The following is a 19,225-nucleotide window of genomic DNA, read 5'->3' as shown; positions in this document are numbered from 1 at the left end:
ATCCTGTGAGCCCTCGTGTGATTTGGTGTCACTGTGTTCCTTCTAGCACCATCCTTTCAGAACAGATTCCCAAATTTGCTTCTCTGATTATGCAAAGACACTGCATCGAGCAAACCCGGCAAAAGCCATCTGTCAGAATACTTGCTGTAGAGAAGAGTCGCAACATAACTTCTCTGATGTTTCTCCTGAGAAAAAGACCAAAATACTCTCACACTTTCAGAAGAGATCTCAACAATCTCAATCTTTGTTTACATTTACCAAGATACTAAAGTCTTTATACAAGATGACAAATTATAATCTCAATTTATATTTATCCCACCCTTTTGAGAAATACTGTGTCTTAGATACACTGAGTTGCACAACAAAATCTTTGAATCTTTCCTTCCTACAGGTGGTGCAGTTCCAGGAGGATATCCACAAGCATATCCAGGTAGCTTTTTATAGAAATAATCCCTGGCTAAATTCATACTGCATCTCCATATGGAGTTCAACCCCTCTGTTATTGAGTACATCTCTCATTTAGAGGGCCTTCTAGATGGATGTGCACATTTAATAAAGTACTCGGCCGTCTTTAGCTCCATTCGACTAAATAGTGTGCTGTATTTAACAGAGGATCAGTGCCTGTGTCACAGATCAGAGACAGGCAGGACAGGAGCAGAACCTACAGTGGTTCGGTCCTTGAATGAGCTTTATTATAAACTACAATTACATCTCTGTTCATGATAACCATAATCATTTTAACACTCAGAATTATTTCGGTAATAATAGGGAACATTCACTGCTGTTCTGAAACAGGAATGGGCCTGTGGATACACTACATTGCACACAAACAGAAAGAAAGTCCGGACATTTACTCTAGTTTCTCATAGACCAGGAATTCTATGATCCTTCAATTCGGAAGTCTAGAAAAATACCATATATTTAGAATTGGTTTCTACTGATTACAAGGTAAACACAGTTTAGAAGGGTCTAGATTTTTCCTCTCATGTTGGGTTTTCATTATTTTAGACTTACTAACATGACAAATAATATATAAAGAAAGCAAAACAACTGTTATTGAGCAATATGTATAATTTAACCTGGTTTCAAGCAAAGAAAACGTGATAAGATGCAGTTCCCACCAAACGTTAGTTGATCATGCAGTAGTCAAAGTGTGTTAGGACACCTGAGTGAACTTGAGGACAGCTTACTTAATACATCTATTAAAACAGAAGATGATTCAAACACACGGAACAAAAATGATGAAGAAAAGTGACGTTCGTTCTGTGAGAAGAAACAAACGCTTGCTGTAATATTTTAACACGTAGACATTTTTAAGTATATATTTACATCCCAGTACTTATAAGTATGCTTGTTGGTACCTGATACTTGATACCATAAATTAAACAAGGTAGCACTTTATTTTACAGTCCTGTTCCCCATGTACATACTATGTACTTAGTAATTACAATAAGTGGGTAATAACTTTACTAGCCCTTAACCCAACCCATGTAGTTACCTTATATTACCCAGTACTTTCTTGGGTAAGTGCAAGTACTGTAAAATAAAGTGCAACCTGAAACAATACATCCTGACAGATAATAAGCTAAAAAGAGCCATTGTTCATTACGGAAGGGCATGTAGACATTGACCCACTGAAATCTGCTTGCTATGAAAAGTGTGGGTTGAAGTGCAAATATCATGCAAAGCATATTTGCATTTTGACCATAATGTCAGTGTCAGGGCCTGCTAATTCTCACGCTTAAGCTGCTGTCATATACGACACGCTGTTACGTGTTAGTCATTATATAATCACAACGTGGAGATGCTCGGTGGGGTTATTATTATTTCCATCCAGATGTTCTTGGTCACAGCTGGTCATAAATCTCCAGCTGGAACAAACAGTAATCCTGACACTCTTCTTCTGGCTGACTCACCGTTATTCTTCATTTAGAGACAATGACACTCAATCCCTCATGGGGTTTGAATGGCTCATAATAATGTAATGATTTCTTGTGTTTCAGGAGGATATGGAACAGGACTGTCACCACAACAAGGTACAAGCTCTTCCAAACCAGAGGTTGCAGTTGTATGAGCTCTAGTTATTGGACCTTACCTCAAAACCAGGGGCTTCCACTCTTGCTCCTGCAGAGTCCAGCTCCGGCTTGCCTCAACACACCTGCCTGCAGTTTCTAGTAAGACCTTGATTAGCAGGTTCAGGTGTGTTTAATTGGGTTGAAGCTGAACTCTGCAGGACAGTGGTCCTCCAGGAGCAGGACTGGACACCCTGTTCTAAACTATATAAATACAATACAGTAGAATCTTCAAGCTGTCAATTCCCATACATTGAAAGTAAAACAAGTTCCAACCCTTCTGAACTCATACGAAAGCTTATCACGCTAGCTTTGATGTCAGTGTATTTTACAAGAAAATGACAAATATGGGCTTTTTTGTTATTATAATTAAATTGGAGTTTAGAGATCATGTGCGAAAAGGAGCTTTTGATAATTTGTAACGTTACCGCTAAATTACAGTCTTGATGCTATAGTTTGTGGGGGTACCACAGCATGAAATGACCTTGTACTTTTTTTCCACAGCCAAAGCAGCCAAATACGGAGGTGGACTGACGGGATTCCTGGGAGGAGGTTATCGAGGTACGCCAGAATGATCCGAGTCTGCAGTCTGCTGATGAGACAGATTTAATCCCTGCTGCCACATAATCACTGATTTCTCATAATCACTGCTCTCATTTCTCATGTCCTCAACTAAACGTTCTGATCCTAAATCACACCAAACACTGGCCTACTTCTTTACATGATTCAGCGAACATATACGCGAGTTTATAAAACAGAGCCACATCGGTCGACGTCATAAAGAAGTCGAGATGCTGGACGGGGATCATTCCAAACTCACATTCAGTTCTGACTCCATTCAGAGTTGAGATATCCAGATTTCTGATGGATAAAAAGTCCCATTCAAAATTTTGGTAACACATTACAATACGGTTGATACGGTTAGGCGAGGCCAGGATCTAATCCAAACAAGTATGGAAGATGACAATCCAAAGATAAGAACATAAACGCAACAGCTTCACAGCAACAACCGGCGTAAAAAGGAAGGAAAACTGAAAAACAGGTGTTACAAGAGACTAACAAGAAACAGGTGTGAGTAATCAATCACTATGAAAGAAAAACTGGAACTAAACAACAGGACAATAGGAACAGAAAATATACTTCAAAATAAAAGTCTGTAAACACAAAACACAGAGGAAATCATGTCAAAGGTACAATGAGAAATACATTTGTTACATTAATCTTTGTTAATGTTAATACAAATACAGCTGTTGATTGGTAGATCTTGGAAATCCACAAATGGAACCGTATTTTAAAGTGTTACCAAATCTTGTTTCAGCCACAAAGCATCTTGTCGTTTCAAGTTTCAAGGGTTAGAAATCCTCGTGTCACATCTTCGGAACCCAAATGAAGTCATTTGCGGTATTTGACGTACGCCGAGGTTTTGTCTCACGTGTGGTGTTGTTCTACAGGTGGAGCGGGCTGCCAAGGAAAATACTGCGGGAGGAGAAGAAAGTAAACGATCTCTTGAGATGTGAAGTGACCTCAAGAAACATGGTGCTACTGCATGCTCTAGAATGTACTTTTGATACTCAAACAAACAATCCCATCATGCACAAGTGTTATGTTTTGTTTTGATAGTAAATATTTGTAACAAATCCAAATCCAGATCCATAAAGCGTCTAGCGTTTTGTGGCAATAATTCCAGTCCTGATTGTTTATGGCACATTCCATCATGTTACTGTTTCCGGTTGTAGGGTTGCATATGTAACCGGGTTCATTAGCCGCCAATGCTTTTGTGTTGTGTAACTGTAAACGTTTTAAGCGCCGACCTCTTCGTTTTGGAGCTCCGACACCACCGGAAGCTCTTTTGTGCAGTTACAGTCACGATCTAGCTCTCTAGACTCTTAAAATAAGGGCATTTCTTGCCAACGTACGTACTAGTATCTTGCCCGCACAAGATGTTTTAGCGTCCCTGTCGTGAAAGCATTGAGCTCCAGGAGTCCTGTCATACTGCTGATTAAACTGAAATACTTCACATCTGGCCGTGCTTCAGCTTAGCAGTTTGCTTGTTATTTTTGACCCTTCACCAGCTTTCTGTGCAGATGAGCCTTCCAATTACAGTCCTTTATGGGTAAATCCCCTCCAAAAAAGAAGTTATATTTTGCATAAAGATTTTTTAGGAGCATATTTAAGCTTTTTTTTTTTTTTTTTACCAAAATCTTTTTATAGTAATGCGTTTTACTTTTGAGGGGTTATTATTTTTGAATCATTATTAATTCTTATGCTCAATGGTTATGTTATATTCTCATTACTGTAAACATGTTCTTGACATGTTTTGTGAGATTCACCCCTCTAGATGATTTAGGCTTTCATGAAGCATGAGTGAGTGTCTTTTGATTTGAGACACTCCACCCATGTGTTTTTAGAAGTAGGCCATAAAATGCGTGCGAACGCATTTAAATACATTATGCTAAGAGAGCTTTGTGGATGTCTGAACGCACGTCAACTAACAGACCCCTGACAGCGACAAGCGTGCGGCTCCATCGCAACACTCAGTCCTGCACAGTGTGTGAAGTATGAAGAGCAGAAGTGAACCACGGCTTGTGTCTAAGATCAATCACCTTGTGGGAATCTATTTTAGTATCTGTCTGGTGAAGGGAACAAATTGAAAGTAAACGTGTAAAATAGTAATCATTATGTACATTATGTATGTTTAAACCTGGAAGATTAAAAGATGTGCTTATGTTTTTCCCTGGACCCGGGGACTACAGGTGCTTCCATCATTTGACCAAGAATGTGTTTCTTTAATCATTGTGTATTCACATAGAATTAGTTTATTATATACATATAAAATATACATAAATCATATGCTTACAGTAGGTTGGATCATTATAAACAGGTTACTTTGCCTTATGTTGTTTGTTTTGCACCATTTGAACTTGACATGTTGACCAATTATCAAGTTTGTACACATCATATGACAATCATTTTTTTTTTTTTTTTAATTTGCTTTAAATAGCTTGTGCATTGTAGTCACTATGGAACTTGCAAAACTGTGTGTGATATTTTAAGATGTGAGTGACTGTGTGTGTGTGTAGGTTATGTACGTAAATCCCCCCAAAGTGTGTGTGTGTGTGCGTGTCCGTCCCAAAAGCCTCACTAGCCAATGTACTATCAAACATATAATGTGTCAATTTTTGCTATATTTGGTTGATACTGTTTTTCGATCCATCTGGAGAGACACTTTATCATGTATTAATATACCTGGTGCTGTATTTGACCTGCCTGTGAGCCCTACCAGGTCTTCTCTATTGTGCCGTAGGATTTCCATCTTATTTAAATAAAGGGGCGGGGCTATTGCACTTTTTCCACAACCTATATTCTGACTAGTTCCCGGAAATCCCGGCATTTTACCTGCTCTAGTGAAAAATTAAATAAAATATTTTAAATAAAAAAAACAAGCGTCTCTTGGTATGCATGAATGTGTCAAATATAAATACTTTTTTCCGAAGCATACTTAAGCAATGAGCCCCAAGAAGCCTTGGCTTACAGTGCTTTTAGGACAACTATGTCGCATCGTGCCTAAAACCCCCTCAGCTGTTCTCAGACCACAGCTTCACGGGATTATTACTTTTATATTAAACCGCTACAACATTTACCTGCAGGCTTCCATAAAATAAACACAGCAACAGTAATACTGATGAAATGAGGTCACAGGTGTGTGTTTATAGAGTATTTTACAACAGTGTCGAATGCGACTCAGCCAATCATAATCCAGAGCTTAAAGTGTCCATTTTATAAAGTCCCCCTGTAGTGAAAATCCAATTTTTAATGTTTTTTAAATGTCTATGTGGTGTTTTTAATATGCTTTAGGACAAACCATGTGTAAGTCGACACCATTGCTGAGTATTTTCTCCTTAAAACTGCAGTGAACCAAAGACAGTCTCAAAAACACGCTTTGAAATCACTGGTGTTTCTGACGTCACAAACTAACTGTGACCAATCAGATCATGAGTGGATCTCTGAGCTACTGTGAGTGAGTGGAGGCGGGGCTCATTTGCATATCCATAGAACCACTGAATGAGGCAAGGGTGTCGAGTTACATTCAAGCTATTTTAAGGCACGAAGAAATTTTATTCAAGGAAAATGACATAGGCTTAAATAGCCTATGTCATTTTGGTGATGAGTTAAGGGATACAATTATTGACTACAGGAGGACTTTAAGTCAGTTTAATGACTTTACATTAAATTAAAAAAATATATATATAGTTTTGATGACATAAACAGTTGCTGTGTTCTTTCTATGAAGTGTATGAACCTAGGCTGTCTTGTTATAATATGACATTTTATAAAATAAAAATTGGTTACACTATTTTAAAGTGCCATTGTTACAGTGTAATTTTACAAATAAGTACTGGCCTGGGTAATATTAATTGACAACAAGTACTTACTATATAATTAGTATTAGGGTCAGTTGCTTGTAATTAAGCATAATTTACTATTATGCATGTAAGATGTGTAACAGAGACACTGTAAAAGAAAGTGTAACCTAAACAAAATAATCATTTTTAATATAGCCTATTATATAGGCTACATGTATAAATAAAACAAAATAGCCATGGTCATTATTGTCCTTGAAATGATTTTAAGTTCTTTTATCAAAGTGTAACTCCTTTTATTTTAATCAGCGTCACAAAGTATCCAAGTATCCAAAATAATATGACTATGACCTCATTCCAGGGCGATTGTGAACGCGCATGCGCAGACAACTCCTATTATTTTCCAGGGATAGTGTTCAGTTGGCCCGTTCTCCCGGTATCCTACTACGGCGAAGGCTGTGTTCTGTGTGTGTGTGTGTGTGTGTGTGTGTGTGAAGTTCCTCCCAGGCTCGTCGTCAACATCCCGCAACGCGCCAGCGGACTCACGCTTCCAGCTAATCAGTAGCGTACCGCGTGCGTCTGTAATATTCATGAGGCGCGAGCCTTTCCCGTAGTGTGTTAGTTAGACTGGCGGCAGCCTGGCAGCAGCTGGCCGCATTTCTCCAGTGAGTCTGATCGCAGAGGGAGTTTCTGTTGCGGTCCGAGGCTTGAATGAGGTTGATGCTGCTCTGTTGCACCTGGAAGGACGAACGCATGGGAGAGGAGGAAGGTTAGTGTGTCTGTCTGAGTCATGATAATAAAGAGTGCGCATCTTCTTCTTCAGCAGAGCTCGTGCGCGCGGGTGCTGATGCTGCCTCTACCTGCACGCGCACAACAACCAGCTTCTTCATTTCACTCAATACAACACTTAACTGTCCGCTTTAACGTGTGTGTGTGTGTGTGTGTGTGCGCGCGCCACAATTAACTATTGAGAAATACACTCACACACTGCGTTAGTGAGTGTTTTCCCGCACTGTTCTGCTGCAACTGCAACACACACACACACACACACACACACACACACACACACACACACACACACACACTCACTCTCGTGTTCAGTTCTTTCTCACTTACTTAAACGTTACAGAAGTTGTTTTATTTAAAGAGCAAAAACTTGAATTTTAAAATGTAGTATTGAGATTTCCAGGTAAAAACATCATTCTCCTGTCCGTCAAGTGTCTTAATGAAGACTCCTGGACACTAAACTATAACTATTAAAATATTTTCTGTTTCTACCTGAAATGATTTAAGTGAAATCCCATTTAAAATCCATCTGGTGATTTCTGTAAAATTATTATTATTATTATTTGTAATATGAGGTGAGAGTTAATGAAAAAGTTGTGGAAACTCATCAGCCAAAAATGTGTGCATGTACCATCATCATGATACAGTGAAACAGTGATACTATAGTACTTTAAAGTGTACTTTAGAATCAACCCATTTTCAATCTACAGTTACATTGTTACAAAATGGTATTTCCAAAATGTCATGGAAGTAGGCTACAATAACACAGTATTTTTAGTTACATTTTGCATAAATGTTATTCTGGTAAATGATTCATCTGCATCTGGTCCTCATGTGAGGGTGTGTATTTATGTGACTGTATGTGTGTGTGTGTGTGTGTGTGTGTGTGTGTGGCAGACACATTGATGTGTGATGATGGAGTGAATGAGGTTTGGTCTGTCAGACGCCTCACGTCCGTCACTGATGGAGGGAGTCATCGACTCACTGTCTGTCACACTCAACACACACACACCGGTTTAGACACAAGTAATACTCATGCTAAGATGAAAAGACTGATAAAAATGAACTGTCTGCTCAAGAGAGTTGACCTGAACGCCAGCTCTTCCTTCTGCTGAACTGTCCAGAGACATGACACCTGTGTTAGATGCACACACACTCCATACACCACATCAAGAGTGTGAGACATTTGTTTGTATGAAAATTCATTTAAATATGGTGCAGAAAACTATTTTAGCAAAGCCTTGAATGTTTATTTGACTGTTGTTTTTGGACACATGCTGTAGTAAGCGGCTCAATATTAGAGACGCTGAAGAATAGAGAGTTGGTCAGGGAATCACATCTGATCACGTTCACTGTGAACGAACTACAGTGAATGGTCATTTGTGAAGTGGGACACATGATATTCATCATATCCTGTTCCTGTGGAAATGCGATCATTCAGTATTAACAAAATTATAAAGCAGTTCCGATAACACTTTATTTTATGGTGTTCCTGTTACACATCTTACATGTACTTGCTAAAGTAACAACGGTAACACTTTACTTGAAGGGGTGTGCATAAGACTGACATGACACCTTCATAATCATAACATGACACATGTCATGAACATGAAGGAGGTTTATGCATGTTTATGACAACTGTCATTAAGTGTCGTTCACTCAATTATGACATTTTTAATGCAAAGATGACATTGCTTGAGATGTCTTTGTTTTGACAACTTGACATAAACCAATACATCATAACCTGTCATAAACATGACATAGCAGATTAATTATCAAACTTAAGAAACTACTTAGTTTTATGGGTCAACGTTACATTAAACTGTCATGTGGTTGGTTTTGACATTGGCTGTCATGAGGCTATTACAACTGTCATGAATATTTTTCTGACCACTTTTTTCCCAGTATTCCAGTATTAGTTCTAAAATAATTTGACAGTATTGACACTTAATGACATTTTAATGACAACTTAAATTTGTATCACTGGGAATAAAAGTGGTCAGAAATATAATGTAATGTTAACCCATAAAGCTAAGTAGTTTCTTAAGTTTGATGATAAATCTGCTATGTTATATTTATGTTGTCTTGGTAATTTCAAGTTGTCATGACAAAGACATCTCAAACAAATCTTTGCTTAAAAAATGTCATAATTGAGCGAATGACACTTAATGACAGTTGTCAACCTCCTTCATGTTCATGACATGTGTCATGTCAGTCTTATGCACACCCCTTCAAGTAAAGTGTTACTGTAATAACTTAAAATTATGCATAATTACTAATACCTTACCCTAACCCTAATAATATAGTAAGTACATGTTGTTAATTAATATTACTCAGTGCTTTTTTGTATAATTACATTACATTACATACAATTACATTGTAACAAAGGCACCTTAAAATAGAGTGTAAGCGCAAATGCATAAAAGCACGGACACTCCTCACTTAAAATACCCCATGAAATATGTGTGCGGTTTGTTATGAGCGTGGCTCAGTCAGTTCTGCTAAATCATGTCTAGTGTCCCACTCATCTGTTGACACCTGGAGCTGATCTGCGTTTGGAAAAATGGAAACAAAATGGATTTTTATGTTGATGTATACAGTATAAATAATTTATGAATTATTGATTGGTCAGTCCGAGAGGTCATGCGTTTCTCACAGTCTGCCACATTTGGCTGCCGATCATCACTCAGCTGCATGGTGTATTTATAATGTGAACAATAACCGCAAGGTTTAATGAAATGAAGGGCAATGGCCACTACACAATTACTGGAGTGAGAGGAGAGAGCATGGGCAAGTATTCAGTTTGGGACGCAGTGAAATGCTTGTATCGCTCACTTGCTGATGTGAACCGCTGAATCACTCGCACTGTTTGTGAAACACAGAGAGTTGTTAAAGACGACTCGCGCTGTTTTCAGTGCTGATGGGATGCGTAACTGTATTGGGCAACTCTGTCAGCTGCCGTCTCTATAGTAACACTAATCAAACAACAAAAGACAAAGAGAAAATTCACTCGTTCTTGACTGAATAACTTTTGTAACTGTATTTGTAATGTATATTTTATTTATAAAGTACAGTGTTATTTCACATTTGGTTACAGGTTCTGTACCTGAATACCTGAAAATCTTAAAACACTTTATTTCAATCTTATCTTTGTTTAGTTGCTAATTTTTATTTGCTATTTTTTAATGACGGAGTGTTTAGTTGTCTTTAACAATGATTGAAATTTATATTAGTTACTCTAGTTGTTTTTATGGTATTATAATCACAGGCAAACGTTCCTTGCGCAAGTGTTCTTTAGCCTGTTGACTTTTGTTCATGAGATTCAGACTTTGGGCCCTATCTTGCACCCAGCGCAATTGACTTTGTACACCGACGCATGTGTCATTCCTATTTTGCACCTGCGCACAGCAGACTTTTCCCTCCACAGACGCATGTTGGTAAATTAGGGAATGAACTTGTGCTCCCGGGGGCGGTTCAGAGAAAAGAGGAGGCGTGTTCCGGCACAAACGTTCCCTGGTGCTATTTTGCAGTTTCAGAAATGCAATTCCACCACAGACCAGGAGAAACCTCGTCTAAAGTCAGTGACACGTTATTCAGATGCTATTTTAAGGGCGCGTGCTTGGCCATAATGTAGCGTGTGCACAACGCACATACACTTTGCTTCTCTCATCTGCACAGATGCAGCAGTTCCCATTTTTGCAAGTCATACATAATTACAAGGAAAAATATTCCACACAAGGGAAATCATTGTGGTGTCCAGAAAAAATAGGCATAAATCTAGCTTACACATTTACCCAAATTATTATACGCCTGTTTAACCGAAGCTAATTTGGGTGGGTTTCTCCCATCTTCATACAATGTCACTTCTCTGTGTTTTACGGCCCTGACGAGAGCGTCGGTCTCCTCGGCTGTGAACCGCTCCTGGCGTACACCTGTAAAATCCGCTGTTATAATAGCAATCCGCCATAGAACAAGCGTGCCTGCTCTTAAAGGGAATGTGAGATGTCGCTCTGATTGGTTTATTTCACGTTACGCCCAAACCACACCTATGAATAATGAAGCTGCTTCAGACCAACCCATTTTAGATTTGCGTCGGGCACAAGAGTCATTTATCCCGCCGGTATAATAGCAACAGCGCCCGAGATCCGCCCACAAAGTTACTTGCGTTTCGCGTTTGATACTTGCATTTCAGATCGTTATAGGGCCCTAAATGTGAATATCTTACGTTTTTTTTTTCTTTTACCTTATTGGAATCGAAAAGAATCGGAATCGATAAGCAGAATCAAAATCGGAATAGCAATCATTAAAATTCAAACGATACCCAATCCTAGTGCTGAATACCTGCAATCGCATGCTGAAATACAGGCACTGTGTGAATCACTATTTTCTGTAATTTTTTTGTACTGGCACATCGCTACTTTGTTAAAATATAAATGCTTTTTTTTTTTTTTTTTGCTATATGTAAAAGTAGGAAAGCTTTAAATATATTTTAGCACAGTTAAATGTCTTTATTCCAGTTTGTCATAACAGCTTCATTCTGTTCTGTGTGATTAAGTCAGTTAGTAAAAGAACGGCTGATTTATTTATAACTTTAATGCCTTTTTACAAAGTCTTGATGTTGTTTTTAAGCTCGACTAGAACAGGTTTTCATCCTTGAATGTTCAAAAACACATTTTTATTTTCTCCATATCCTCCATTGTTGCAGCTCCTCTCTTCCCAGTCTGTCAGTAACGCTCTGTTTAGTTCCTGTCTCTATGAAGCTCCTCCTTCTGAAAAGCACACTGTGCTCTGATTGGTCAAATGGATAAGTGTGTTGTGATTGGTCAAGCGCTTTGAGCGTGTTTGGGAAATGTCCCGCCCCTTACCATAACCGCCAGTTTCAACACACTACTAACTAACTCAACCAGGCCCCGCCCCTTTATTCCGCGTATGATTTATTTAAATGAGGAATATTGTGACGTGTTCGTTCCCGGAAGAAAACTCAAGACTACAATGGAGGCGTTTCAGGGAGTTCAGAAACACTGACACCGATATAGAGAAGAACTCCCGCTGGAGGGACTTTTTCATGCTTAAACATCAATATTACACACTAAAGAAACACACACATGGAAAAAAGCATAACAGGTCCTCTTTAATCTATATGAGATATTTAGCAAAAGTCATTGCAATTATTGTCAGCAGCTCAACGGTTATGAGATATCACCAATAAATGAAGCGCCGTTATGAGGCCAGCAGTGGCATAAATTTCATTTATTATTCAATGGCAAGGTGCACATTTGTAAAAATATGATGAGACATATTTCAGCATTCATTTGACATTAGCATGTAGATGCGCTGAATGTTGGTAGCAGAAGCTCACCTGAGCCGTGATAATGAGCAGAACGAGGAAACGGTCCATTGACTTCCCTTAGTGTGAAAGAGAAATAAGTAATGCTTTTATGAGGGAAAGACTGATGTTCAGGCTAATTCATCCTTTGATATCTGACCATTTCTAGATAATCAGCATTGGTTCGCTCCCATCGTTCCGGCTCTAAAACCTACCAGCGGTCTTGTGTGGATCATGAACATTTTCTGTTTTCAAAAAGAATAATATTTTGCACAGAGAAAAAAGAATGGAGTCTCTTCTAAGAGCATGCGGTTGTTTCTCATTATGGCATTACTTGGATGATGTTTGTGAATGTGTGTGTTGTTGTGTTTGTGTTGTCCAGCCGGAGGGAGGTTGCCGGAGTGTGCGGGATGCAGACGGCACATCTATGATGATCAGTACCTGCAGGCCCTCAACACAGACTGGCACACGCTGTGCTTCAGGTAAGAGCTCAGCGTCTGTGCGTCATGCTAACTAATGAAGCCTATCCTGTCTGTTTAGCAAACATGCAAATCTCACTTTAAAAATCTCAAGTCGAGAATTAAGATCGGAAGTTTTTCTAATACAGCCCTTGGAGCTTTCCTAGTTGATTCTGAATAGACTATTAAACAAAATATCATGTCATTTGTCACTAGAGGGTCTGGCAAAGTGATAATTGAGTGCCGAAGTTATGACGTCACTTTGTAGGCCAACCCGGAAGTTAGCGGCGCATGGGTTCCCTCGATCAAAAAGCTATGCATTTTCCCCATAGACTTTTGGAAAATCGCAAAAAATAAGATCTGTGTTCAACAAAGAGTTGTGACCCTTACATGTTTTGTCTATCAAGATAATCTTTACAAGTTAATCCAAAATGTATACATTTTGAAGCCTAAATAAAGCCGTCAGATATAAAATGCTAACGGTAGGCTATAAACGGACTACAGCCAGAGCCCTTCTCTGCTACAGCACACCATGGTCGCGGATCAACGTCATCATCAAGCTTCCTCAAACTCGCTCGCTCATTATGATCTGCGCTGTGTATGAACCTATTTTTTACAGTCTATGGTATGAACACTTATCCACTTTTTTCATGAGAAATATTACCCATTCGTTTTCTCCAAAAATGTTAGAAACTAATTTTGTTTATGCGTGCCTCTGAGTTTTTTTTAAATCTTTTGTTAATGTTTTATTTATTAGTTTATTATTTTGTTAGTTTATATAAACCTTAATATTATTTTCTTTGTGATTAAGATTATTAATATGCCTGATCATTGTGCTCCAAATAAACTTTAAAGATTATCTTTCACTGTATTATGTTTGGTAAACGGTAAAAATGAGCATCTTTCATTCGATGACTTGTGGTTGCATCTCGGGACAAAACAAAACACCATTGTCGAACTACAGTCTCTCCACAGAAATAAAGAACTGGTAATCGGTTACCTTAATATCACAGAATTCTGTGTACAACAATATTTGGAAAAACTATAATTTGAAAAGACTAAATATATAACGTTATGTATATTAACTGAAAGGTAAACTTCTAAGAACGTGAGGCTGTTTGTCATGATGACGTCTAAAGTCCCCGCCAAAGGATGTAGTCCCTTTTAGCAACTTGTTAGCAACCACCGTTTTTAAGACACAATAAAGTCTAAAAAAATCACAAGCAGGTTATAACAGGTGTGTTTTATGTCATAGATCAAAACGTGAAAATATGTAGAGGCTTTGTTAACCACAGACCTTATTTCAGGTGATTTAGCAAAAACCCATTCAAAAAACCCATAGACTTTAGGGCGAGGGAACCGGAAGTGCTAAAATGCTAACTCACTTCCGCGTTTTGGCCTACAAAGTGACGTCATAACTTCGGCACTCTATTGCTGCAGATTATAAAAAAAAAAAGGATGAATGATTCAATGACTCCCTCAAAGACTTCACTTGTTTCATTACTGGATGAATCCGCATTTTTGAACGAATGATTCAACGACAAATACATTTTATTAACAGTCAATTAATGCAATCTTTATTTTAAGCATTTATTTTATTTGATATATTTTACCTTTATTTTTACAGGCGAGTCATTAAGAACAAGTTCTTATTTACAATGGCGGCCTGACAAGTGGAATAACCGCTTAGGGGAAGGGAAGTAGGGCTAAACTAAATACAGTACATTAGAGAAACATACAAGTTGCTTTCACATCTCTGTTCATATCCGAACTATTAACTTTTATCGCAGTACTTCTGTTATAATTTGTGGTTGAAAAGACTGTTTGTGAAACTGTTTCACATGACAACTGCTTCTCTCAGATCTGAATGTTCGCCGTGATCGTACTTGGCGAAGGTTCGATAGACACAGCCGTAATGGTTAGGGAGCTGCCTTTGTAGGCCATAGACAGCAAGGCTGCTCACAGCATTTTGAAACCAACCACATTAATGTGTTATTTTGCTTTGCTTATGTTTTTTAAAAATCCCTTGGTAAGAATATGGACATTGAACCTGCATCCACATCTCCAAAGAGCGGGACAAATAAGACGCTCACAGGACGGATAATCAGCTCTTAGTGTTGGAGCTGCTTTTGTCTTTGTTTGCTGAGTTCTCCTCTTGTTTTCAGCCGTTTTCTTTTATAAATTGCTTATTTCCCAATAATCCATTAGGCCACTGTTTGGTCAGCCGTGCCGACGGGAAGAATCCTGACAGCTGCACACATTTCCCATCACAGAGTCAATAACTGGGAAGCTCTTGGTGTTGCTTGATCCCAGGCGTGTGGAAGCCACTCTGGAGCTTCTGCTGAAAACATGCTCGGGATAATGACAGTGATGTGACGTTGCACAGTTCCTCCGAACTACAGCGGAGAGAGCTGGATCGTTATCAGAGGCAGTGGGGGAAACATGGGAATGCATGAAAGGCTCATTGCGTAACTCTGAATAAATGTGTGTGTGTGTGATCCAGGTGTGTGAACAAAAGGACTTGAGTGAGCAGAGGCAGGGTGAAGTTTGGGGCGATTGTAAGGGTGTTGTGTGCGGTTGCTCAATGACCCGATTAAGAGTTCCTCCTCGCGTCTCTGCTGTAGATGTGACTCGGGTTCCTCCTTCAGTGTGTGTCTGTGGGATTTTGTCACCTGTTCTCTGGTCCAGCAAGTGAAAATGTAGGGCTCAAAAACATGTATAAAACATGTATAATTTCACAATATTTCACGAAATTTAGCAAATTTTGGATGTATAAATCAGACATGGGGCTGCACATTTAATGTAATGACGATATGGATTAGTGTGTGTGTGTGTGTGTGAATATCTATAATCATAATTTTTTTTTGCATTAACAAGTGCAGTTACAAATAATATTGCATGTTTGTTTATTGGAAATTTGACTGTAAAGCACCGAGTTTGAATTGAGATGCAGATAAAACTTTTATTAACAACAGTAATGTGCAAAAACCAAAAAAAAAATATTCTGCTCTTATTAAATGTAGCATACACTGCACATCAAATCAGGAAACCATTGCAGGATCCTCCATTGTACCAAATCCTTGTTAATGTACATAAAGACTTCATCCCACTCTGTAAGATTGTACATTTTACATCCGTGTCTGGACTTTACATTTTAATACTAGAAACAGCACTAATAGTATTAGTTCGATGCCAGATGTTCTATATTCTTTTAATTTATGAGTCTGGATAATGCTTTTTTATTTTATTTTTAAGAATAGAGATCACAGTTTCCCTCGATCCTGAAAACAAAACATTAGACAACCAAACGAAATATTTTTGTGATTTACTTGACGTTCTGACAAAATGTTCTATGAGTGTCTAAAATGTTATAAATGAGTCTATTAAAAAATATTTATTAATTTAAATGAATTCATTATGTAAAAAATCATTTGAAATGAATGAATGAATGATTAATGGTCACTTGTTTCGTCCAGAGTTTTTGAAATAATCTCTTGAATGATGAATAATTCAGTGATAAATCAAATACATTTTTACAGTCACTGGTCGCCACCTACCAGCATAATGTAACGTATACAATCTTTATTTGAAGCGTAACATAAGTTTCAAAGATCAGTTACCTATTTTGATTGCATCTGCCGCAACATCAGAGTCTATATCCGGACTATAAACTTTTATCCCAATACTTTCGTTATCGTTTAATGTTTGCGACACAGTAATAAAGCCTACTGTGTAGAGTGTCACTTCCGCGATCCATGATCTGAGGAATCAGTCTGGAGCTCAAACGCTGCAAACACACCAAAGCTATACCTTGGATAGGGTTGTTTAAATCACTGAGGCTTAAGTATGAGCAACAGAACTGACTTTGCCAACAGACCAAATGGCTTTATTTTACCCTCTCACACTTGTTTGCTGTATTTGACGCTGGTAACTGCACTGCTGAGATACCGAATAGACGGCAGACTCTCTGCTGTGTTTGTGTCGGTCACAGACTGTAATGCTTCATGAGGCTTGTCGAAACCCAAACCTTACATATTGCAAAAAACACAACCCACTCATGTTTACACAATCGCTACCTCAAAGGCTCTTGGGAAAGTGCTGAAATCAAATTGTCGGCTGCTGATCCAGTCTGTTAAAACGATGTGCTTTATTCTTGGTCGTCGTGTAGAAGACTGATATCTGAGTAATCTGAGTAATCGGTGTGCATAGGTTTCCAGAAGTTTGTTAGGAAAGTTGTTTGTACGATGAACACTTGTGAGGAAAAGTCTCTGGACTTGGTGAGGTTTGCGAAAGACATTTAATTGTGTTGTATTACGTGCATAAAATAATTGGTATTTAGCACTTTTGAAATCAGACATTCTGAACTAACTTACAGCGACGGAGAAAAGAGCAGTGTGTCGTCTGAAGGCTTTAGATCCAGTCACTGGCTGCGTTTCCATCACAGACTTGCAAAACTTTGGCGATATTTTCTAAATGTCAATAAAAAACTATCGCGAAATGAAGGCGTTTCCATTAACCGATGTCATGCGACTGAAACATAATTAATTTCTTCATTCCAAAAATCATGCCGACGGATGTTGGTAGGTTTACGTATATCTCAGCCTCCGCACTAGACATTATTTTTAATGGAGTGTGTATCCCAGCTTTAATGGCAAGGACAGACACTTCTACTGAGAGCGGCACAGATGAGGAGTTTCTGCTTCAAGCTCTTGATCAATTGTGGCATTTCTTTGTGGTTTACAGTCCAGTTTTCCTGTAATACTTTAGTCTTTTATGCAGAGGTGGACAGTAACAAAGTACATATTTACTTGAGCACTGTACTTAAGTACACTTTTTGAGTATCTGTACTTTACTTGAGTATTATTATTTCTGGAAACTTTTTACTTTAACTTCACTACATTTGTAAGACAAATATCATACTTTTTACTCCACTACATTTCTACGGTCCTTGAGTAGAAAGTAGTAATGTTAGTCAGTGGATGATTTTGGTTGCAGGGGGTGCATTTTGGTTGGAAATGAAAGTCGGGTTGATGTCAGAACCCGACGTCAGAATGACGTCAACGTGAAAATGAAAATCAGGTTGATGTCAGAACCCAACATCATCAACCTGATTTTCATTTTTAACGTTGGGTTTGCTCTTCTAAATGCGAATTTTGCCATTGTTTTGGAGCACACTAGCTTATAGATAACAGTAAGGCTAACATATTCATACCAAAAGCCAAAAAACTTTAAATAGGGCACTATTTGAGGGAACAGCCATGTGAGTGTCCGAAACCATTGTGGACGTTATTGAGTGACACATTCAATCCCACTACTGGAACTGTTCTCTAGAAATACATTTGATATTGAAATGAGGGTAGGCAGGCATAGATTCAGGCTACTGTAAGTATTACAAACAACAATAATAAAACAATGCATTGACATTTACTTTTTACTTTTGATACTTAAGTACTTTTAAAAACGAGTACTTCTGTACTTTTACTTAAGTAAAAATAGGTATTTACAACTTTTACTTGTAAGGGAGTAATATTTGACCAGTAGTATCTGTACTTTCACTCAAGTAAGGAAGTTGTGTACTTTGTCCACCACTGCTTTTATGAGTTTAATGAAGAACTCTGCCTCGTCTTCTGTCCAAACACACCGCGTCTTCTTTTAAATGATCGACTGTTACGTACGTCAGGTGACCTGTAGATGTGAAAAAAACGTTTCCATTGCAGTTTTACAAAATATACATTTTTCGAATTCCCTGAAAAACACCTCATGCGAGCGTAAAAACCTTTTTTAGTGATATATAGGAGTTTTGTGACTCAAATGCTCCGCTCTCCACCCAGATATAAAAGCTGCGGTCGGTTAATGAAGATCTGACGGGTGAACTGGAGGCTGGATTGGATACTTTGGTCGTTGTCCATATGGTAACTGGTAAGAGTAACTCCCATTGAACATTCATACAGACAGTATTCGAGACGCTTCTGTAAGTTGCTGTTTGAACGGGACATTTCGAGACTCACACCTGTAATTAAATGGGGTTGTCAATCCCAAAAACTGACAGTGTGAACATCGCCTATGTAATAAAGTGGGCCTTATGCAGATATACAAAGGTCTGTCTACGTAACGCCTCACTGTGTCATCACTTCCTTGACAACAGTGGACACGGCTGTTATTTTTTGAGACTTCTTGTGTCACATTGTAATCTGTCACAAAGCTCTGACCAAATGCAGAAGT

At 38.4% G+C, this 19,225-nt stretch overlaps 2 protein-coding genes across 5 annotated transcripts in view; both read left to right on the top strand.

The window, feature by feature from the left end:
- elna (elastin a) overlaps positions 1-5,515 on the top strand; it is a 79,909-nt gene extending 74,394 nt beyond the window's left edge. For all 4 annotated transcript variants that reach the window (XM_084418125.1, XM_084418127.1, XM_084418126.1 and 1 more), the window contains 4 exons: positions 392-430; positions 2,004-2,036; positions 2,577-2,633; positions 3,524-5,515. In XM_084418125.1, the coding sequence (XP_084274251.1) occupies positions 392-430; positions 2,004-2,036; positions 2,577-2,633; positions 3,524-3,570 (176 nt within the window). In that variant the 3' untranslated portion in view covers positions 3,571-5,515. The remainder of the gene's footprint in view (positions 1-391; positions 431-2,003; positions 2,037-2,576; positions 2,634-3,523) is intronic.
- A 1,464-nt stretch (positions 5,516-6,979) lies between these two features.
- limk1a (LIM domain kinase 1a) overlaps positions 6,980-19,225 on the top strand; it is a 75,126-nt gene continuing 62,880 nt past the window's right edge. The window contains exons 1-2 of the mRNA XM_084419800.1: positions 6,980-7,202; positions 12,928-13,027. Coding sequence (XP_084275926.1) covers positions 7,145-7,202; positions 12,928-13,027 — 158 coding nt within the window. The 5' untranslated portion in view covers positions 6,980-7,144. The remainder of the gene's footprint in view (positions 7,203-12,927; positions 13,028-19,225) is intronic.

This window comes from Rutilus rutilus, assembly GCF_951802725.1.
Source record: "Rutilus rutilus genome assembly, chromosome: 9".
Taxonomy (NCBI): Eukaryota; Metazoa; Chordata; class Actinopteri; order Cypriniformes; family Leuciscidae; genus Rutilus; species Rutilus rutilus.
Note: the sequence above shows the minus strand (reverse complement) of the source record. Positions and strands in the feature narration are given on the sequence as shown.